The sequence below is a fragment of the Melopsittacus undulatus genome, chromosome 2, assembly GCF_012275295.1.
Source record: "Melopsittacus undulatus isolate bMelUnd1 chromosome 2, bMelUnd1.mat.Z, whole genome shotgun sequence".
Taxonomy (NCBI): Eukaryota; Metazoa; Chordata; class Aves; order Psittaciformes; family Psittaculidae; genus Melopsittacus; species Melopsittacus undulatus.
In genome coordinates this window covers 34,450,946-34,474,225 of record NC_047528.1, presented here as the reverse complement: position 1 = coordinate 34,474,225, position 23,280 = coordinate 34,450,946, and the positions used below count along the sequence as shown (strand labels likewise).

Sequence of the window (23,280 nt, the reverse complement as noted above, 5' to 3'; positions counted from 1 at the left end):
TGCAAATGAGGTCTCACGAGAGCAGAGTAGAGGGGCAGGATCACCTCCTTCGACCTGCTGGTCATGCTTCTGTTGATGCAGCCCAGAATATGGTTGGCTTTCTGGGCTGCAAGAGCACTCTGCTGGCTCATGTTCATTTTCTCATTGACTAACACCCTCAAGTCCTTCTCGACAGGACTACCATGAATTTCCTTTTTGCCCAATCTGTAGCTGTGCCTAGGATTGCTCCTACCCAGGTGGAGGACCTTGCACTTGGCATGGTTAAACTTCATGAGGTTGGCATCAGCCCACCTCACAAGTGTGTCAAGGTCCCTCTGGATGGCATTCCTGCCCTCCAGCGTATCAACCAAACCACACAGCTTGGTGTCATCGCCAAACTTGCTGAGGGTGCACTCAATCCCACTGTCCATGTCAGCAAGAAAGATATTAAACAAGACCTGTCCCAACACCGATCCCTGAGGGACACCACTCGTTACTGATCTCCACCCGGACATTGAACCGTTGACCACAACTCTTTCAGTGCGACCATCCAGCCAGTTCTTTATCCACCAAGTGGTCCACCTATCAAATTGATGACACTCCAATTTAGAGATAAGGATGTCATGTGGGACAGTGTCGAACGCTTTGCACAAGTCCAGGTAGATGATGTCAACTGCTCCACCCCTGTCCATCACTTTTGTAGCCCCATCATAGAAGGCCACCAAATTGGTCAGGCAGGATTTCCCCTTAGTGAAGCCATGCTGGCTGTCACCAAGCACCTTGCTCTTTTTCATGTGCCCTAGCATGCCTTCCAAGAGAATCTGCTCCCAGATTTTGCCAGGCACAGAGGTGAGACTGACTAGTCTGTAATCCCCTGGGTCATCCATTTTCCCTTTCTTGAAAATGCGGGTTATATTTCCCTTTTTCCAGTCATCGGGGACTTCACCTGACTGCCATGATTTTTCAAATATGATGGCCAGTGGCTTTGTAACTTCATTCCCCAGCTCAGGACCCTGAATGGATTTCATCAGGTCCCATGGTCTTGTGTACATTCAGGTTCTTAAGATGGTCTCGAACCAGATCCTCTCCTACAGTGGGCCCAAGGTCTAGGTTTTCACAGTCCCTGCGTCTGCCTTCCAAGACTCGGGTGCTGCGGTCAGAGCTTTTGCCAGTGAAGACTGAGGCAAAGAAGTCATTCAGAACCTCAGCCTTCTCCAAGTCCTGTGTAGCCAGTTCTCCCAAAGGTTTCCAGAGGGGGCCTACATTGTTTTTAGTTTGTTTTTTAGCCACTACATACCTATAAAATCCCTTCCTATTATCTTTAACATCCCTTGCCAAGTTTAGCTCCAATTGGGCCTTATCTTTCCTAACTTGATCCCTAACTACCCTGAGAACATCCCTATATTCATCCCAGGCCACCTGTCCTTGCTTCCACCTTTTATAAGCCTCTTTTTTCTTGTGAATTTTTCTCAGCAGCTCCTTATCCATCCAAGGAGGTCTCCTGGCCCTCCTGCTCCACTTCCTCCTAGTTGGGATTCAACACTCTTGAGCTTGTAGTAGGTGGTCCTTGAATATTAACCGAGAGTCTTGGGGCCTCCTGCCCTCTAGGGCTATATCCCATGGAACCTTGCTAAGCAGGTTCCTGAAGAGCGCAAAGTCTACTATCTTGAAGTCCAGGGCAGTGAGCTTGCTGCACGCTCTTCTCACTGTCTTGAGGAACTCAAATTCGACCATCTTGTGATCACTGCATCCAAGACTTCGCTGGAGAGTCACATTTCCAACGAGCCCTTCCCTGTTGGTGAGCACGAGGTCAAGCAGGGCATCTCTCCTCGTAGGCTTCTTTATTGCTTGCAGAAGGAAGTTGTCTTCCACACAATCGAGAAACCTCCTGGATTGCTTGTGCCAGGCTGTACCGTTGCCCCAACAGATGTCAGGGTGGTTGAAGTCCCCCATGAGAACAAGGGCCTGTGAGCGTGAGGCTTTTCCTATTTGTCTCTAGAGTTCTTCATCCACAGGTTCCTCTTGACCAGGCGGACTGTAACATATCCCCACAGTAATGTGTCCCGTCACCGATTTCCCCTTAACCCTGACCCACAACTTTCTGTTAACCGATCACCTGTCCCCAGACAGAGTTCTACACTCTCCAGCCTATCCCTAACATAAAAGGCAACTCCCTCTCCCCTCCTACCGGGCCTGTCTTTTCTAAAAAGCCTGTAACCTTCCATTCCAACACTCCAGTCAAAGGATCCATACCACCATGTTTCTGTGATGCCTATTATATCATACCCCTGTAGATGTGCCCACATCTCTAATTCCTCTTGTTTATTCCCCATGCTATGGGCATTTGTATTGAGGCATCTGAGTCGAGTTCCAAGTGAAGCCAGCTCAATGGCTGGAGCAGCTAGGATATCACTACATTGCTCAGAGTATTTATTATAGGTGCTGGCAACTGACTGGGTGTGTTGGGATGGAATGATGTTCCCCTCCCCCAACACAACTAGTTTAAAGCATCCTTGACAAGTCTGGCAAGCCTCCCAGCAAAGCCACTCTTCCCTTTCTTTATCAGAGCAGTTCCACCAGCCCCCAGTAGGCCTGGCCTACAAATGTGGGCCCCATATTCAAGACACCCAAACCCTTGCCTAAGACTCCACCCTTTTAACCATTTATTAACCTGTCCAATCCTCCTTGCCTTTGGAAGGTCCTCCCCTGTGTCCTGGAGAATTGTCAAAAAGACCATCTGAGCTCCAGAGCCACTGACAACCTCTCCCAGAGCTCTGTAGTCCTTCTTTATACTCCTCAGGCTACTACTATCTATATCCCTAGCACCCACATGTACCACTAGAAGCGGGTAATAGTCCGTGGGACTTACTAGAACAGGCAGCCTCTCCGCAACATCCTTGATCCATGCCCCAGGTAGGCAACACACCTCCCTTGCGACCGGGTCAGGCCGACAGATGAGTGCTTCTGTCCCTTTCAAGGCAGAGTCCCCTACTACTACAACCTGCTGCTTTTTCCTGGCGGCACCAGTAGAGATCTTCTGTACCAGTGCACCAGCCGACTGTTTCTGATGCAACTGCATTTCCTTATTAGCCCCCTGCAGGTCAGCAAAGCGGTTCTGGGTGGGTACAGTAGATTTAGGAGGAAGCCCCTTGCTTTTAATTGCTTTCTTCCTCCTTTGGTTGTATTTTTGTTACTAATTCCCAGTTTCCCTAGTCAACAACCTCCTTCTTTCCTCCATGAGTTAGAGGGGAATCTTGAGGCCCCTGTGCTGTTTGGTCCTGGAGCAAACAGTCCTGCTTCCTCTCAGCTTCCTTGACATCTTGCAGCTTATTGACAGCATCCCGTAGCTCAGCCACCTGCTGGAGGAGGACCTCCATCAGGGAGCAGCGAGCACAGCCCTGCCCATTCTGCATCTTTCCTTCACAGGATCAGTGCAGGCACTCTCCACACTCCGAGCTCTGCACCGCAACCTCCCCACTTACCGGCTCTGTCTGTGTGCCTACGCTGGCCACCACCAGGGCGGCCAGGGCAGAGCTCCCAGACTGGACCCTGGTCGTACGGCGAATGCTCACCATCCCGCTTGCCTGCCCACGAAAACTGCCTCGACCCGCTCTGTTTGCTTGCTCTGTTCGCCACACTCCCTGGGTAGGTTTTTAACCACTCACAGTTGGTGCCACTCCTCCTGTCTCCGCCCCCGGTGAGTCACCTCCTCGCAGCAGCTGAGCTCCTGGGCAAGTCCTGTCGCGGACTTGAGGCTCTCTCCTCAGTGGCTCTTGTTGCTCTGTAGTGAGGCTTCTGGACGCTGATCTCCCCCGCTCCGCTCCGGTGTTGCAGGCGTTCTCTCTCAAGCTACTCCCCTCAGCAAGTGACTGTAACAGCAGGGTGTTAAAAACATCCCATATGGAATATATTTGCAGACCTGAAAGTTATTTGAACACTAACAAGATGTTTTATACTCAGTTGATGTTCTTCAGGGATGAAGAAGGAAAAGAAGCATCTAACTGGACTACCACAAGAAGAGAAGGCTTTGCTTTTGGCTTGTCCCTGGAGAAAAGAAAGTGTCTCTATGTGCCTTCACTGCATGCCTGTTGTAAACAGAAGGATAGTCTCAAAGTGTAATTACTATCTTGGTTAGAGGTGTGCTTCTGGAAAGAGTACTTAGAAATTGCACTCCTCAGCACCACAACAAAATTTTAGGAGGTACACCAGAGAGCTGTGTATTATCATATACCTTTTGCTGTTAGAGCTGAAAAGAATTTAGTTTCTTCATGCATCTTCTCAAGTGTAGACTGACAAGAACCTCCATCTACATCATCTACAACTTTTAATGAATTGCTTTTAGGTATCAACTGTTTGCCCAGCATGTTTGCTCACAATGACTTGTGCATTCCTAGGAAGCTAATTTACCTATCATTACTATACTTCATACTAACTCAGCAGTAGTACCTCTTCTTGTATTGAAGATAAAACATCTTTTTTGATGTGGACACAGCTTTCCTATCTTATGTCTGTGGCTGAAGATTCAGAAGGCTGTCAGTCTGTTCAACAGAATCTTATCCAAGGTAATGGAGTGTAAAAGAATGCAGTTAGGGCCCACTCATCTGGAGTGCAAGCAGTGACTGATTGTTCTATGTCCCAAGAGCTGACATTTATAGAGCTGTCAACTGAGGTGTCACAGGCATGTTTAAGTATTATATGCTTTGAGATTTGTCAAGGAATGATGCTACATTTGAGATAATTGTTCTTCAATTTTTTCCTCAGTTAGGAAGATCGAGCATGAGCCATTATGGGTGGATACTCCTTGGAATTGTGTGTAGTATGAATGCATGTAGAGGCCATCACCTGAAAAGAATTACTCATCTCTAGCTTCCTTTCTTCCTTAATTTTTTTTCAACTCTTTGGACTCTGTTTTCTGTGGTGTGACCCTTTATTAGCATAACTTGAGAATGGATGGTCTCTTTCAGTGGAAGAAATTACTATATCCATTGTTTCTACTGCATTGCTTTGATTAGTAGTTGCACTCTGCAAGTAGGAATCAAACTTGTTTTTTGATTAGTGTTAGATATGAAGTCAGTAGTACTCTCTGGTAATTCAATGATTCTAAATACCAGTCTCTTCAGAATTTTTAAACATGCTGTGAAACAGATTTAGCACTACTTTAAGGTAATAAGATCTGGTATTTTTAAACTAAAGTCATGTACCTCCGGAGTTAAAAAAAAAACAAACCAAACCCCCCCCCCCCCCCCCCAAAAAAAACCCCACCTCATGACAGACTTTGTTTTTCTGAGACGTTTTTGTGATTGAGACATTCTCACTAAACAAATAGACACGGAAGTAAAATATGACACTCTGTAGATCAGGAACAAATGACTGGCATTTGTAAGCCAGATGGGACACATTGCAGCAGCCATAATGGTACTCTCTACAATATGTGTTCATGTTTAAGCTGATAAGTTGGGTCCCTGGTCAGTAAAGACAGTACATATTGGAGTGCTCTGGTCACTTCATGTATGTTGTAAAGAAGATCTTTAAAGAAGAATCTAGTAGTGTACTGATTAACAAGAATGGGAATTTAGCTATTCATATAACTACACATAGAGATCTGTCTACATAGAGGCAGGTAAATGCAGGTATCTCAGGCTTGAACTGTGTTGTCTTGACAAACTCTTGAGAACTCCAAGTTTATTCATGTTTGTTACATAGACACTAGTTGAACTAAGCTTTCTACTTTTTTAATGTTGACTTACTCTCAAACATTGTGTTTTTCCAACTGTAGAGTTTAGGATAGCAAAAAGTTTTTGTTCTTAAATCTTTCTTGGGTTATTGGTTTAAGTAATTTTCTTAAAAGCCTCTTTAATGCTGTTCACCAAGTTTAAGAGTTGTTTTTGTTTTTTTTTCTCTTGGTTTTTACATGTTCCCCCCAAATCTAACTTTCCAAACTGCGGTGTTATTAAACTATTTACAAGCTTGTTTCCTCCTTTTGATAGAATTTAACATTTTTTTGCTCACAGATTTTAGATTCACTAGACAGATCTATCTTGCTGGACTCTACTTCTAGGTGAATGAACAATTTGAAATTATTAAAATCGTGTAGTTTAGATATTATATGCTAACTGCTGGATACTGAGTTATGGTTTCATAAGTTTTCATAAAGCATATTGTTCAAAGGTAGATATATACGCAATGCCTTGCTTACATCTGTGTTTGCTTCGTAATGGATAAACATTTCTCACCATGCTTTTTGTTGACTTTTGTTTTGGAACCTTCACTATTACTTTACCTTTGTATTATAGAAATAGTTTGTTAACATAACACAGTAGTCTTTGTCTTGTTTATTCCAGGAAATTAAGAGTATATTCTGCTTATAACCTGAAATTGAATTCCCACATGATCAAATTTGACAAAACTACTGGAGCAGCAGTACATTTTACTAATGTGTTTCTTTTCATTGTTGTGTCTTCACTCTGCTATTCCAGTAGCAAATCTGCACGTGTACCTTGTTGATTTGGAAAATTGAAGAAAAAAAAAAAGCCTTTTTTTTTCTTTTTTTGGCAGCAATTACATCAGTAGACATCCTTTCATCTAAATTGCATTGCTATCTCAAAGACAAAACTAGATTGCTCTTGATCAGGAATTTCACAGCAGCATACTTTGTTCAGTCTCTGATTGCCTCATTGATAATTTGAATCAAGTGTAATAGATGCTGATTCCTTGTTTAGCAGTCCATTCACATAAAGGTTTGCATGAAAATATACTGTGTTTTAAACTGCTGCTAACAATAACAAAGGTTCCAATTCTGTTGTAATCAAACAACATGGAGCTTGACTTTATTTGAAATGTAAATGGACCTTGCAGTACTGTACCTTATTATTGGCTGTATGATAATATTGTCCAATGGAGTCTACAGTTATTGAAATACCTCACTGATGTTGGCAGTAGTACAAGTGTTTATGGCATCTGTCAATGTGCTGAATTACTGGATTTGAATGGCAGAGGTAATTCAATTAAGAAAATAGAGTTGAATGAAAGCACTCCAGAGAGGTAAATTGATGATGGTGTATAATAGGTTTTAACTAAAAAAAATATCAAATTTAGATGAAGTCAAAATGTTCATCATGGCTGCTGAAGAAAAATAAAAATACTGATAAAATGGATGGTTTGGTAAAGTGTACCCATACTAAAACAAGTATGAGAAGCTTTAAGAATAAAGAATGCAGCCTCTAATTAGGTAATAAGAAAATATATTCTGTTAAGGTATTGTTGCAGTAAATTTTAACTGTTTTGGTTGCCTGTGTTTTCTACCATTTGTTGCATCCACATTCTCCACCACATTGTGACCCTGCAACTTCTGCAGGTCGAGGGCCTAGAGAATACACCTTCTAGACCAAGGCAAGAATTTGTTGTTAGTCTAAATGAAGTCTTAATGGTATAATCAAATTACCATCAGTAGTGCTAACACAAGACATCCCATGTCTCTACTGTTCTATGCTGCATTTTACTTATGGCCATATGCCTATTTGCTTGTTACGGGAAACTTTGTTATGAAAAAGTAAACTTTGTGCCACAAATTTGCACAAGGCTAAGCAAAATCTAAAGCTAGTAGGGGTGCTAGTCATTGTGTTACAAGACAAATTCTGTTGCACCTAAATAAGCTAAAACAAAGTTCCAGACAGGCGAGCCTAGTCTCGCTAAAGCCTGATGAGTCTGGAAGCATGTTAGCCTGTTACTAGGAAAAATAACAGCTACAAGGACACATATTCTAAATAAGAGTGTAAAGGACATGGCAGTTAAATACTGCATATGAAGAGCCTTTTCAGTTTCCAAGAATACTTGGCTGTGCAACAGTAGAGTCCTAATTTCTTATTGGGTGCTGTTTAGATTGGTTTTATTCAGTTCACTTTTCATAAGAGGACTGAGCATTTTTCATGGGTTTAAATTTTTGTTGTGTGTGGTTTAGATGTAGGTAAGTCTAAGTATGTTCTTTTTATTTATATTTTGGTATTTGTAGCTTCCTTTTTTGGGTGTTAGTGCCACTTTTTGTTACCTAGTATAGGATGATGCTTCAGTAGTAATAAAAAAATATTAGAGTAACTCTTAGAAACAGTACATACAAAGAAACAGGCTCCAGGGGTAATACAAAGGTTTTGTTAGGATTTGAAAAAAAAAAGGGCAAGTTAATTAAGTCATATTTTCCTTTAGGTTTTTTTTAAATGCTGTAGACATGCATGTAGAATCAAATTTCATAAAAATAGGGAAATAACAGATTCCAAGGAGGAGAAGTGTCATAACAATTGTTCTGTCAGGCATTACAAAGATGAAGAAGCCACTGTGACAGTTAAAGCCCCAAATTGCTATAAATTTAGCAGCGTTCCAAGTGGGTTGCTCAGGGAAGAATAATAGGATTGTTTCTTATTTATAACTTTAAAGAAGACAGAAATCTAAAAGATCTTTCCCAAGGGAACATATTTAAGACAGAATGGTCAAGACTGTGGTTCTATTACCTATATTCCTATTTAACTTTTCTCATTTAAAACTGACTGTTGGTAATGTAGTGCCAATACCTTTCTGAAAGAAAACACATCATATATATCTGTTTCTCATTAATGTGTGGGGTTTTTTACTATTACTTATTAGGCCATGATCTAATTGATCTCACTGTAAAGAATATGGAGAAAGAACAGGAACAGAATTTTATTGCTTTGCAGTTTCTAGCCTTAGAAGTTGTTTATTTTCTTAATATTTTTGTTATTTTTTATGCTTTTTGTTAATTTTTTATGTGCTTTGCAAACATCAAATATAAAGACTGTCTTGCAGTGAGGAAAAAAAAACGATAGCAAGGAAACATCACTTCAGACCTTATGTGTGTTTACACTAATTTTTATATGTTGAGAACTGTACTTATCAAGGTATTACCTATATGCTAAAGTTCATTTACTAAAAGGAACTTGCTGTTTGTATAAAACTGAATGATTCAATGAAGTGAGAGACTTTCATTTTTATGGAAATTTGTTAACTAGTATTTGTTATTTATAGCCCAGGTAGCTGATGAGAAATTTAACTATCTTAATTATAAGATTACAGTAGATTGTTGATTTGACATGATGTAATTAGTAGTTTGTTACATCTTTTTGACTGTGATGCATATGGAAATCTAAGAAATAAAATAGTTTAATATTTTCTCTGTTACAGGTAGCTTGCATGCAGCTCATCAATGCTCTCGTTACATCTCCTGATGACTTGGATTTTAGGCTTCACATCAGAAATGAATTTATGCGTAGTGGATTGAAAGAGATATTGCCAGTAAGAGTCTTCTAGTTTCTCTTTGCATTACTGTTTAAATTATTGGTGTATTTGAGCTTGAGAGGGAGAATGGGAGACCAGGTTCTAATAAATTGTTCTCAAGGGCATTTTATTAACTCTGCTCATGAACAGATATGAGAATCACTGTTAAAACAGGAATGAAAAGGTGAAGTGTGCTCCCTGAACTTTGTTGATTCCTCAGCATTTTAGCATTCTGATTTAGAACATGTGACAGACTTGTGCAGATACTTGTTAAGCCAGGCTGAAGCCATATTTACCTTTTAAGTATTTAACTTGTGTTCTTGTAATTTTAAACTTTAAAATAACATAGACTTATGGAAGATGCTAAAAAGATAAGGTATATTTACTTCATATGGAAATGCTAATTTTGTAATCCTTCCTACTATTTCTTCTTTGCAGCAATTGAAATGTATAAAGAATGAAGCATTAGATATTCAGTTGAAAGTCTTTAATGAGCATAAGGAAGAAGACATGATTGAATTCTCTCACCGTTTAGAAGATATTAGATCTGAACTAGAATATCCTTGTGATATCTGCAAAGAAACATGAACAAAATTAAGTGTATAAAGGACATTCTGGTATAATTTCTGTTTACAAAAAGTTATCAGTCAATATTTGTCTGATTTTTTTTTCCCTTGCCGTTACTCTCCTTAACACTTTTACTGAAGTAAATGATGTTTACAACATGGTGTGGAATACAGTTAAAGACACTAGTGCTGAAGGATATTTTCTTTCTATTCTCCAACATCTTTTGCTGATAAGGAATGATTATTTTATACGGTATGTTTAATACTATGCTAAATGTTAATTATGGAGTTTGTTGCCATTCAGTCCATTAATAGGAGATTTCTTCTGTAAATGATAAATGCAGCTTCATCTTTTTCTGTGCAGATCATAGTTCCTAACTATTCCTATGTGAATTTATGTTCCATAGTATCAGCTCTGAATAAGACTGCCATCTATATGTTCTTGTTTCTTCTGCTTAGGATACCATTTCTTATATAAATGTAGAAAACTATTTTTGTTGATATCTGAACCTTGTTGACTGCAAGTATAAGGGATTAGGTCAGGTCTTTTAATTGGTTATAAATCATGGTAGTAGTATTATAATTTTCTGGTGGCTTTGAGTCAAAGATCAAAGCCAAGTATGCAAAGAAGTGCCCTTTATACAGAAATCTGAACATGTGCTTAATTGAGTAACTTTTGGTTGGGAATTGAGTATTCTCAATATACATTATAGGTCAGTGTGAACATGTTAGCGTCTCTTGGAAAATTTGTCAGAAAAATTACAGGGAAATAGTTAGGAAACTCTTAGATATTTAAAGCTGCCAGAAACTGTCTAAAATCTGCTCATGTAGTTTTTGAGGAAACTCTGGAGAAACCAGATGTGAAGCATATGGAGAAGGAAAGCCATCTGTTTTCTGCATAGTGTTCTACATAACCTTGTGTTTCAGGCAATGTCTAACATAGATGTACCCTTAAAGGTTAAGACTGCTTGCCTGACATGGGTACCACCAGTGTTAGAACTCTTCTACCTGCAAGCTGTGAATTCAGCCCTTTCATGTTCTGGGTGAGTGACACAGCTGTCACACATCCCAGCAATTTAGAACCAGGTGGTTTCATTCTTTTTACTGAAATAAGGCTGCAATGAATCTATAGTTGAAAATTCACAAAACCAGAAGGGGTCAATCTGAAGGAAGAGTCTTCTCTTTAACTGGGAGGAAGCAGGAAGGAGTCCTTCCTTCTTGTATTTCCATAAGGGGAGAGATACAGAGCTTATAATTAGGACTTGCACCTACACTTCTATGGCAGTCAGCCCAGGCCTTTCGACCTTAATGTGTCCACAGACAAGATTTTAAGTACACATTTTAAAGTAAATACACTGTAAAAGAACTCATGTTTGTCTTTAGTCCACAGTATTTCAAATTAATTGAAGAGTGTGTATCCCAGATAGTGTTACATCGAAGTGGAACAGACCCAGATTTCACGTATCGTAAAAGATTAGATATAGATTTCAGCCACTTAATAGGTAAGTACTATATTTAGAAATTATTACAGTATCATAGCTCTTTATATGTTATAAAAAATAAGTTAAAGTTGTACATGTGTACATGTACATGTGAATCTCGTGTTGCCCATATATGTGCAAGTGTGTTTGTTTATTTTTCAAGATATTTGTGTAGATAAAGCAAGATTAGAAGAATGTGAAGAGAGGGCTTCTGAACTTTCCAGAAAAGTAAGTAACTTTCAAGTGATCGTAAGACGGACACTGGGGATTACTTAATAGCTTCATGGATGGTGTAACTGAACATGGCATAGTTTTTAACTTAAAATTACTATTTTAAAATTACTATTAGTTCTATGTTTATGTGGGAATTTGGATGTTTCTTGTGGACTGGGAAGCAGAGAAAAGTGCTTAAATGATTAAGAGTAGTTTTACTATTTAGTTTAAGGTTTCAAGTATGAGTCTCTCAAAAATCAACTGAATACTTGATTTTTGAACTGTTATCAGTTTCTTTAAGATAAACTGTGAGAGTAAGAGTTTACTTATTTGTAGCTATGGACTGTGTTACTATGTATGAAATTTTTAAGCTACTTTATTTGTAGTTTAAATGGAATAATACTTTACCATTTCATATAGTAAGGACTTGTGGTAATAGAGATGGTACATCCACTCACTAGATACATGGAAGTTAGAATAGCAGATAATGTTGTGTGTCCTTACTGTTGATAACACGTGAGCTTTAATAAACAGGAAAGGACATTATGGCATCTAAAGAAATTATACAGAACCAACTAGTACTAACAACTCTCTTTTTTTCTTAGTTTGAGAAAGATTTTGTAGTTCATCAGGAAACTCAGGCCCTACTGCAGAAAAAAGAAGAACGAATCAGTGAACTTGAAGCAGAATTGCAAGCTTTTAAGTCACAGGTATAAGATTTTAAGTGAGTGTGTGAAGTACTGTTTTTGGAAAGGGCTTCATTTTGCATCTTTTGCAGGTTGTGATAGTGCAGTTGAGGATTTCTTCAAAGAATCTTTGTTATTGATTATTATTGACTGTTCGTTTCCTTTATTTCTGTTCTACACTAAGTATCATGATGTGGCAGTAATTAGCTGTTTGAGTTCCCAGATGATCCTTTTTGTGCCTCAGCTCTGTTAATTAAACTAATTTCTTATGTTTCATTTGGGTTTGCTTTCAGTGTCATATATATCTGAAGTAATTAACCACATAGGGTAATAAGTCTTACACTTTTAGATTAGCATTCATCACTATGATCTTTATCCCTCCACAGTAAATTATTCATTACACAGTTTGCTTTGCTGATGCCATACTATGGATATCCAGCAGTGAAAGAAATAACCTGTGGCTGGATAAGAAATTTTCCTGATAATTTTTCAATTTTCAAACATAGATATTTTAAAATGAGATGGAGATGAGTAGTGCAGGTTTTTGAGAGTAATACTGAGTTAACTTGTAACTGCTCCAGGTCTAAAAACTATGTAAGGAGACTGAGTGACCAAGTGATTTTATTTTTTTGTGTGTCTTACTTCCTGGAATAAGAAACACAGTCTAAAAATAACTAAAGAAAAACAGCATCAGGAGGACATACAAGTAGGAAGGTGATAAAATATCTTGAAAGCATACTTTATAACTTTTTGTAAGTGATGTAAGTTTTCTCTCTTGTTTTTTTTGTTGACTGTATTAAATATAAATTTTTCATACGCAGAGAGCGAGCATAACATGGTTATGTTTAATAATTGTCATACCATCATTTATCCCACTGTTACTGGAAAACTTGGAATGATCTGTAACTATCAAATACTTGATTATTACAACTTAGTACTCTAAACCCCATCTTAAGAGGAGTCTGGTTTCCATATGGCATCAGCTGCTACTTAGCATGGCTACTTCCAGTTTCTACGACTGTTTTTCTCCTGGTCTCTGTCCTTTACTCTTTTGTTGTATTTGGTATTTGTTCATGTATTTCTTTCATTAGTAGAGCTGAATTGTTAAGTGTCTGTTTGTCAGTGTCTGTTCAGAAATTAAAACCAATAATGCTGCTGTGCATATGTTCATCTGTATTTATTGATATTTAGCTATTTCCTTTTAAAAATATTAAATCCTTTGCATGTTGTATTACCCTCCTTTTAATTAAAAAAAGATTGTTTCAGCTCGTATTTATTAATTGAAATGTTGATTAATATTTTCACCAGTAGGTAAATTTTTATCATTAATTCCTTTGTTATCTTTGTCAGATAACATTTTATTAATGTTTGAAGGCCTATGAAAGAAATTCTCCCAATAGTGGAAATAAATATATTTTTTTCAGACATACTGAAGTACTAAAAGCTTATCTTAATATAGATGTCCTCCTGATACAGAGTAAGAAGTCAATGTGTAAGACAGCTGCATTTTCTTGAAGTAATTTTTTTCATCATTGCTTTGTGCTCTCAATTTTGTAGAAAATATTGAAAACAATGTGGTTTACAATATTAGAAAATTGTCCTGGTTTGAACAGTAGCAGTCATTTTTTCTCCTTCTCGGTAGCTGGTGCAGCGCTGTGTTTTGACTTCTGGGCTGGGAACTTGCTGATAGCAAGTATGTTTTGAGTTACTGCTCAAATGTTTGGTTTGTTCAAGGCCTTTTCTGAGCTAATGCTCTGCCAGGGAGGAGGGGAAGCTAGGAGAAAGGAGAGACAGGACACCTGACCCAGGCTAGCCAAAGAGGCATTCCATACCATAGCACGTCATACCCAGGATGTAACCAGGAGAGACCTGAGAGGGCTGGAGCTCTGGGGGGATAGAGGAGGTATTGGTCGGTGCTCGGTCGGGCAGGGTAGAATGAGTTATGGGTCAGTGGCTGGTGATGTGTTGTATTCTCTTCACTTGTTATTTGCTTTATCATTATTATTTGTTGTAGTAGTAGTGGCAGTAGTGATTTGTGTTATGCCTTAGTTATTAAACCGTTCTTATCTCAACCCGTGGGGGATACATTCTTTGGATTCTCCTTCCTAACTCTCCGGGAGTTGGGGGAGCAAGGGGGGCAATGAGTGAATGAGCTGTGCGGACTTGGTTTTAAACCACGACAAAAATATTGGCTGAGAATTCAGATTATGAAATAAAAAACAAATTTGCCTCCTTATAATTCATACTTGGTAGTCCTGTGGAAGAAAAAATGGCATTAACTTGCAACTGCCTTTCTGGATGTAATCTGGAAACTATGATTGTTATGGCATTCTGTTGATAAAGATGTGAAGCTGAATATGAATATTTTCTTTATCAGTATGGCTCCTTACCACCTGGTTTTCTACCATCATCATGTGGAGATGCATCTGCTGTTCCGCTGGAAGCTGCAGTACCACATCAAATTCCACCGCCTCCTCCACCACTGCCTTCTAATGGTGCAATTCCACCACCACCGCCTCCCCCTCCTCCTCCACCACTTTTGAATGGCTTGGGAGTTTCTCTGGCTGGTGGTGGTCACCCTCCACCACCACCTCTCTCAGGCCTGCTGGGAGCACAGTGGTCTCCACCTTCATGTACTTTGCCATTTGGAATGAAGCCTAAAAAAGAATTCAGACCTGAGGTTACCATGAAAAGACTCAACTGGTCCAAGGTAGTACTGATTGATATAAAATCTTATGTAGAACTTAGGGTAAATAGATTGGCAGGAATAAAATTTATATAGACCAATTGTTATGTTAGTTAAAATTAGGCAAGATATGAATATTTATCACCTTTAGCTTTCATTATTTTCTAATAACTATGTTGCATTGGCTCCTGAATCAGCTGGACCAAGTATATGTGATGTTCTGAGATACTTGCCTAAGTCAGTTCTCGTCTAGAATAATGCAACCTTGATACCAACATGCTTCCTGAATCCTACTATGCCTACTGCTTTAGAAAACTGTTTACATTGGATCAGTCACTGCCCTCTACTGATAGCTATACAGTTTCCAAGGAAGTGTCTTGCATCTATCCAATCTGGACTGTGGAAAGAGGCATTGCAGGTCTCTCCATTTGTCTGTATTGTGAATGTATTATGTAAATTTAATGTGTTTTACAGAGCTCTTGAGTACTTAATTTGCTTTAGACTCTCCAGAGCAGTCTTTGCATAGTATCAAAATAATTAATAAAATCGTTTCATCTCTTAATTGTAGATCAGACCTCAGGAAATGACAGAATCCTGTTTTTGGGTTAAAGCAGAAGAAGACAAGTATGAGAATGCTGATATGCTTTGTAAACTGGAACTTACATTTTGTTGTCAAAAAAGGGGTAAGTAGTTGATTTCTTTAATTTTCAGCTTTTAGAGATATCTTTAAAATTCTTGGGGCTTAAATATGCATATGAAAAAATCAGAATATAACAAATTTTGTGGATTTTAATTGGAATATGTGAAGATAATAATTTGAAGAATTGTAGACTCATTAAAGTGCTAATATTGAACTATTTCACTTAAAGGATGACAGAAATTGTGTGACCTAGAATGAAAATCTTGTTTATCTTCAGAATGCATGTGTTAATTGATGTGTTCTGTGTCTGTGAAGGAGGAGAGTCTTTGAAATCTTTTATTTTTTTATAATCTTATTTTTTTATAATCTTGTAGCAACATAGGTCTTTGTTTAGTTTCTTAAGCTTTTAAAACTTTGTGGTAGAGAAAAATAGAGAAATGAATGTATTCCTGGCTTTAAATCTTTTCTCTCTTTCTGTAAGTAAGTCATCTTGCTAGTAGTTTAGGTTATTCTGCCCCATACATACAATGCTTGAATTTCCAGTGTTTGTCTTGATGTTTCTTCCTCCCCTTTGATTGGTATTGGACATCTGGTACTTTGGGTCAGCCAAATGGGTGTAATGATTAATTCCTTTTCAAATTGAAGAGCCATTATTATATTTTCAGTTTGTACTGCAAATTTCAATTTTATATTTTTATTTAGTCAAGTGTGTGGAATTTTCAACTTTCTCCATTATTTTTAGTATGCTTTGGTGTGTATTATCCAATATTTATTTTTTTTTTACAACAAGGTTCCTTGAATTAATAAGGTTGGAAGGTTTAAAAGTCGTTGAGGGAAATAGTTTTTCCTGTGTGTAACTAAACAGTAAAATTTGGGAGATGAAATGGTGTTCAGACCAAGTATGTTAATAGTGCAGAGGAGAATTGTGTATTCCCACAGACAGCAAGGACATTAAAGTTAACAAGATAAACATCCTCTCAAAGTTGATCTGAATGTATTACATACACTGTTTTGACAAAACCTAATAGAAGACACTTACCTGAAGTTGAAAAATCAGTGAAATATACTCTTATACCAAATGGAGGTGGTGTGTGTGTGATTAAAAGGGTATCACCTACAGGGACAAATTTACTTTCTTTCTCTTACAGGTGGAGCTTACTGTTTAATCATTTTTTAAAGTTTTGAAATCTCTCTTCTCACATGGGTGATTTAAGTGTGCCATCATCTTAATTTTCAAAGGAAATGTAGACACTGAAGACTTTATTTAGAACAGCAAGTAGGTGTCTAAAGGGCAACAGGGATGGCAAATTATTTTCAAGAGTGGTTTACAGAAATTTGCAGAAATACACACAGCAACAGGCATCTTTTATTAGCAGCATGAATTCTAGTATGAAGGATAGCAAAGTATTGTTGGTTCTCATGGCCATAGGGAGCAGTGATGCTTGTTTATAGCTTATACATAGCTTATTGATTGTAATAAAACTTGCCAAAGAAATTTGAGACATCTAGTTTTTGTCCCGTCTCGGTCTTGGAGAGACTTAACACCGTGCTTTCTAGAGCAGAATCAAGTAACTGTTCACTAGACTCAATTTGGGAGCAGTCTTTGACTGTTTCTAAAGCTTTGTCTCTAAAACCAGAAAGATAAAAAAGTTTGAAATTATTCTGTAGCCAAATGACAGCATTCAAAGAATGAGCTGGTTTTCACATTTTTGAAGGGTCTGCTTATGCACTCTTTTCATTGAAGTCATCGTGTAAGAAGAGGTATCTAGCTCTGGAAGCAGATACCAGAATGTTCAATGATGCTTTAAATGAATTTTATTCTAATTAAGTAAAATCACATTGACGTACTCAAATGTTCAGTTGGCAAATTTTGCCAGCTCATGGGGCAAAAGTATTTCAATGTTAATCCAGAAGAGGACTTATTATGCTTATGTAAACAATCCATTGAGAAATTTCAACTAGAAAAAGCAATATAGTACAGTATAGATTTGAAGCTTTAGGCAGATATTTCTATAGAAGTTATAAATTATGTTGATTCTGAATGGGTATTGAAGGAATTGAAATAACAAAAGATGTTGTGGAGCCATGAAAGAAACATTACTGCAGGAATAAAGAAGTAAAAGAGGGTCTAGCTTCAAAGTGTAGGAAAAATAGTAAGTAGTAACATGGAGCGAAGACTATGCATGGAGAAAAAAATCACTCTTGTGGAGGATGTCTGGAGACATGTTAGTGACATGTCCTTAAATTGTGAAATTATTTAGTTTGGAGGGGACCTCTGGAGGTTGTCTGGTCCACTCCCCTTTGTAAAGGGCCAGTCTAGTTCATGTTGCTTGGGGCTTTGTTAACTGAGTTTGAGATATCCCTGAAGATGGAGATATATGCTCCTGTTTGTGTTTTTTTGGTTTTGTTTTCCTTGATAATACCTTCCTTGTTGCAACTTGTGTCTTATGCCTCTGGTTCATTGTGCATGTCCAGGAAGAATATGGATCCCTCTTATTTTATGTAGCCTTCTGGTAGCTAGTTTGAAATGGCAGATAGTTTGATCCTTCTCAAAACTGGCAGCTCTCCCAGCCTTTCTGCATCTTATGTTTCAGCCCTCTAATCATATTGATTTTCTGCTGTACTTGTTCCAACGTTTATAGTGTTTTGTTTTTATTTCCTTTGGGGTGGGAAACCCCAAACTGAAAAAGTTCTCCAGATACTTTTCCCTGAGAGAGAAGGCGAATAGAGGGAAATAATCACTTCTTTGACTTGCTGATAATAGTCTTGGTGACTTACTAGGTGAAATGTTTTCACTGTGTTGCTTGTTTAATAAAAATAATGTTTGTAGTGGTGGTAATGATGAGTCCATGAAGGCTATGGGTGGTATAGGGTATTTTCTCTTCATTCTTCTATTGTTAGAAAGCTGGTTTAGCCACTTTGCAGACATTGAACCTTTTGTGAAAGTAATGTGTTTTATAAAAACTTAAACTTGGAGCTGGAACAATGAGAAATATGAAAGCATTAGTTGCTGATGGTATTCTTGTAGTAACTTAGTAAAGATAAAGTGTATTTTACTTACTGACTCAGCATTCTTGTCTCAGAATAAATTTGTAATTTTAAAGAAATCTAAGATTATATACATGAGAGAAGTAGGCAAGGGAATAATGGAAAACTGACTTGTTTGTCAGGAAGCCATATAGATTTACTGGTACACAGGGGATGTGGGAGAAGAACATTAGCTTGGAATCTGGAAATAGGAGTCAGTGTGTGGATGGAATATTCACAATATGAATACTTGAAAAGATTTAATTGTGACTGAAACATGTACATACGTTTAAAATATATATAAGAAAACATGAGAGTTAATTGTGAGATGCCCCTAGCATCAAACAAAAGATTCTGGAAACCTCAAATAATTAATTAGCTTTGTGTCAGCAGCTGAAAGAATAAAATGAAGTGGTGAAATCACTGCCTTAAAGACAATGTAGAATTATGCTCCATGGCTATCTCCCAGGCTGGCAGGGGGAAGAAGAAAAAAAAGTAAGTGAGAAGTTCTGAAAATAATGTGACAAATGTGAATTCTTTGCATGAATGATCTTTGGTTTTCTGATTACTTTTTTTAAAGGCAAGAAGAAGGATTGATATGAAGGTAGGTTAGAGAATTGAAAAAGAAAGAAATATAAGAAATATCAAGCATTTGAGATTTATCAGGATTATACTTGTGGTCGCAGATCAATGAAGAAAATCTGTGAAAAGCTTTTTTGGCAACAGTGGTATCAAAGGTGTCTCTTACTGTAATTCTTTGAAAACATTAAACTGAATATGTGACTTAAAGTTAACTGGTATGTGAAATATGAGCTGGAGCAAACCTTATATGTACTTTTATCCGAAGCCTAAAAGATAAGATGAACAAACAAAAATGCTTATATTTGAATGACAGCTTCTCTATATTAGTTGTTGAAAGCCTGATGGATAATGATCACTGGTGTATGATATTAATCTGCTGCCAACTTTGCTGGAATGATTAGACATACAGGCAGGGGAGTGGCACTTTTCAGAAGAGGCAGCATGAAAATCTTGTGGGGGGAAAGCAGTTTACTGTGCAAAACCTTGTGAATGGAAATTCCTTCTAATAAAATAATAGTGTACTGTATTAATAGCTATTAAATCAGATGATGATTGTAATGAGAAGCTATTAAATGAGATTAGAGAAGCTGCAGGTTTTGTGGCAGTAAAGTGAGAGATTTAACTACCCCCATATAGGTTTAGTCAATTTCTTGTCAAGATGTTATAAGAAGATAAATGCTTTAGATACAACAAATGACTGTTTCAAATAATTCTGTATCCAGTGTGAGAAGGAACTGTTCTGGTAATGGGCTTGAGCCACGCACTGGATATAGGAGGTTGGAGTGGGAGAGGAGGAAAGAATGATCACTATCTTAATTTTGTACCATGGGAGAACTATCCAACTCAATCTATTATTCAAGCACTGAACTTCAGGACAGGGAGCTATCAAGCAAGCAAGATATTCATGCCCTGTAACAACCTAGAGGCTATTCCAATAATGCCATCTTAAAGATTTGAGTAAACTTTGTATTATAATTCAGAAAAAGCCTAACTAAGGTTATGGGGCAAAAAAGATTGTGACTTGGTGGGAAGGTTAAAGACAGTATTGTAAGGGAAAGGATAGTGTTAAAATGTGAAAGCCTGGCCACATGAAGATAACAGAAAACTCATTAAATGTACCTAGATAAATATAAGCAGGACATTATTCACATGGTCATTTAGGATGTGAAGCTGATACTGAAAAGCTTATTCAATCTATTGAAAATGACTTTAGGTAGGGAATTGGTGGGACCACTTTGTAACAACTTCAAAAGTTCCATGGGTTCTAAGAAAACTAGACAAATACAGGGATAATAGTTCCAAAGAAAATAGGAATTGAATGTATTTGTGGGAAGATGAGATGCCTTTTTTGGGAAATGAGTAGTGATAAGGCTGGCATATAGTGTCTTTTTAAGCAACATCTCTTACTTCATTTCTTGTGGAGAGTGCTGACCTGGAGGCATCACTGGTCAGACACATTGGGGCAGTTATTAGGTTCTTAATCATGGATGTAGTAATACCCATTTGCTTGTAGTAGTTTGAAGTTACTGTGTTTAAGACTCACAATGTTGAAATAATTAAGTTTTGATATGCAAATTCTTGGTCTTGTCAATTACAGAAAGGAGAAGAGTAATGAAACATCTTTAAGATATGTACTTAGTTTTTGGGGATAATCTGAAGAGTACTGATGTGGAGAAGATACATCAGTAAGTTGGTGGAAGTGTGTGAGTAAGGGTAATTAATGTAGTGAGACTGTAGTAGTTAGGCTTAATGTTAGATATGTGTTCAGGATAACTCAAGAGAGAACCAGTTACGTGTTACCTCAAGTCATCTGTTGGGTGCTTGAAGCGTTTTGTCAAAGGGGATTCCTAGACTTAGGAGGCTGCATGGAGTGTACAAGAAAGTGACCTCTAACCAAAAATAAATCTTTTGAAGCATTTAAATACAATTTGTTTAATGTATGCAAAATATAAGAATTTTCTGAAATATGTGTTTTGTAAGTGGTGTGCTGTGTTTATAGATTTTCTATCAATAAATCGATTTGACTTTATCCAGCAATATTTTACATAATTATGTTTGAAGTGTTAAAGTCCAAATGAGGATTAGAAATTGCAGATCAAACGTACAAGAAACCACTCCTAAATTCTTCATTATTTTGAGCAGCTTGCAGATAACTGCAGTTAATGGAAGATGGCATGGAAAATCAGAAATTTACTGTTATTTCTTGTCTAGATATCAAAGGGAGCTGATCTATTAAACTCAAGAGAGAAAGATTGCATGATCTCTCTTTTATTTTATTTTATTTTTTAATCAACTAGGACAGATTTTCATCCTAATCTTATTGGAGATGGCAGTGTCTGATCCCATCACACCAGAGCTCCTGCCAGACTTGATTATTCAGAAATTAAGCACTTGTATGGGAATTCTATCTCTGCGGGCATTTGTTGAAATGGTCAATATAGTCCTCTCTAATTTTCTTTGTTGTTTTCCTCTCTTGTATAGTCTGTAAGCAAGAACATCAAGGCCTAAACCGCTATGGTGCCAACCACCTCTCAAACATTTTAAACCAGAAAAGAGCGTAAATGCTAGCAAGAGGGTCAGATCACCAAGGTAAATTAGTTTACTGCTGCATTTGACATGCCACAACCTACCCAGCACAAGCAATAGAACTTGTGGTCAGCCAACTGAAGGGTTAGGTGGAGCTCAGTGTCATCATACTTTCTTCCTCTGAAGGAGGATTTGCATGGAATTTGCTCCAAATTGTGCTTCACATAAACCTGTAAGACTGCCAATAATGTAGTCTAGTAACTTCTGATATTATAGCACTAATTCAAGTGTACAAACAAAAGTAAAGCCTGAGTTTGGCTGCTTTGCAGTATCACTCCAACTACCCTTTATACCAAAATTAGTCTGAAAGATTTTTGTATATGAAATGGAGAAAGAAAAAAAAAGCTTACTTCTGAAGAACACAGAAGTCAGTCATAGGTGTTTGCAAAGGACAGGTACCAGTAAGTTTTGTAAATCACTGAAGTGTCAATGGTATCTTGAAATTTCAGTGTGTCATCTTTCCATGGAGAAGGGATGATACACTCGCTTTTGCATTGGTGGTAAATACATTAGCTGTTTCTATTGTTAGCAGATAGAATGATCTCTGATTTTATCTTTATTTAGATATATGTCAAGTATATTTGTAACATACAGATTGATATGGAAAAATCAGTGAATGAATATACTTCTGTGGTAGATTGAGCTTGGCTGGCTGCAAGAGGCCTACCTAAATGCTCTCTAATAAAAATGAAAAGCCTGTCCATTGAGATCATTCTCCAGTTACTGTCACAGGCAAAACAAACCCAATTTTGGTAAAATTAACTTTTTTTTATTAATGTCCTATCACAGATTGGATAAACATTCAGTTGTTCAGATGATTAAATGTCATTAAAGAAGTGGGATGTGAATAACTTCTAAAATCTGACTTTCATATCCATGAATATGTGGCAAACAAAAAATGGAAACCCATAGATGACATTAACATGCCAATGGTTGGAATAGTCTGACAGTAGCATTTGTTTTGTAGTTTGTTTCTTTTTTGAAGATATAAACTGGAGCATATTTTTTCATTTAATCTTTTTCTTTGGGAATTTTTTAGGATGAATTCTGCCTTGAATTTAATTATTGAATGACGGTGTCATTTGTACACTAACCTGAGTGCGTTGGAATAATCCATAACATCAGATCACTAATCGGGCAGGATTGTAGAAAAGAGGCAGTCTTCCAGTAGAAGTTCTAAATAGTTACAGAAAAAAAAAAACTGTTGCTAGAACAGGTCCTTTGACGTGTATTTTCAGTTAGGAAATTCTGTATCAAATTGTGAAGGGTTATTGTTGAGGAGTTTGTTACTGTACTTGTAAGTAACTACCTAAGCACAGGTATTATTTTTACCTTAAATTTATTTTAGCTTACTTTAAGTTAATTTTTTGGCAGAGTTGCAGTATGTGTTGTTACTAGGTTCTTGGTTCTTACCTTCTGCATAAAGACTATTTAATATTTCCTGTCAGCTTCAAAACAGATCAAGTGCTTTCTTTTCTCCACAGTGAAGTGCCTTAAAGGAGTAGTTCCTGTAGTTCACCTTTACCTTTTTCTTTCAGTGATTTTTTTTTCT

General features: G+C 37.5%; 1 protein-coding gene across 1 annotated transcript in view; it reads left to right on the top strand.

The window, feature by feature from the left end:
* Positions 1 to 23,280, top strand: part of DIAPH3 (diaphanous related formin 3) — a 222,456-nt gene that overhangs the window by 46,548 nt on the left and 152,628 nt on the right. Inside the window, exons 10-17 of the mRNA XM_031045922.2 lie at positions 9,169 to 9,279; positions 9,700 to 9,818; positions 9,964 to 10,080; positions 11,211 to 11,329; positions 11,472 to 11,536; positions 12,127 to 12,231; positions 14,585 to 14,917; positions 15,462 to 15,576. Of these exons, the coding sequence (XP_030901782.2) occupies positions 9,169 to 9,279; positions 9,700 to 9,818; positions 9,964 to 10,080; positions 11,211 to 11,329; positions 11,472 to 11,536; positions 12,127 to 12,231; positions 14,585 to 14,917; positions 15,462 to 15,576 (1,084 nt within the window). The remainder of the gene's footprint in view (positions 1 to 9,168; positions 9,280 to 9,699; positions 9,819 to 9,963; positions 10,081 to 11,210; positions 11,330 to 11,471; positions 11,537 to 12,126; positions 12,232 to 14,584; positions 14,918 to 15,461; positions 15,577 to 23,280) is intronic.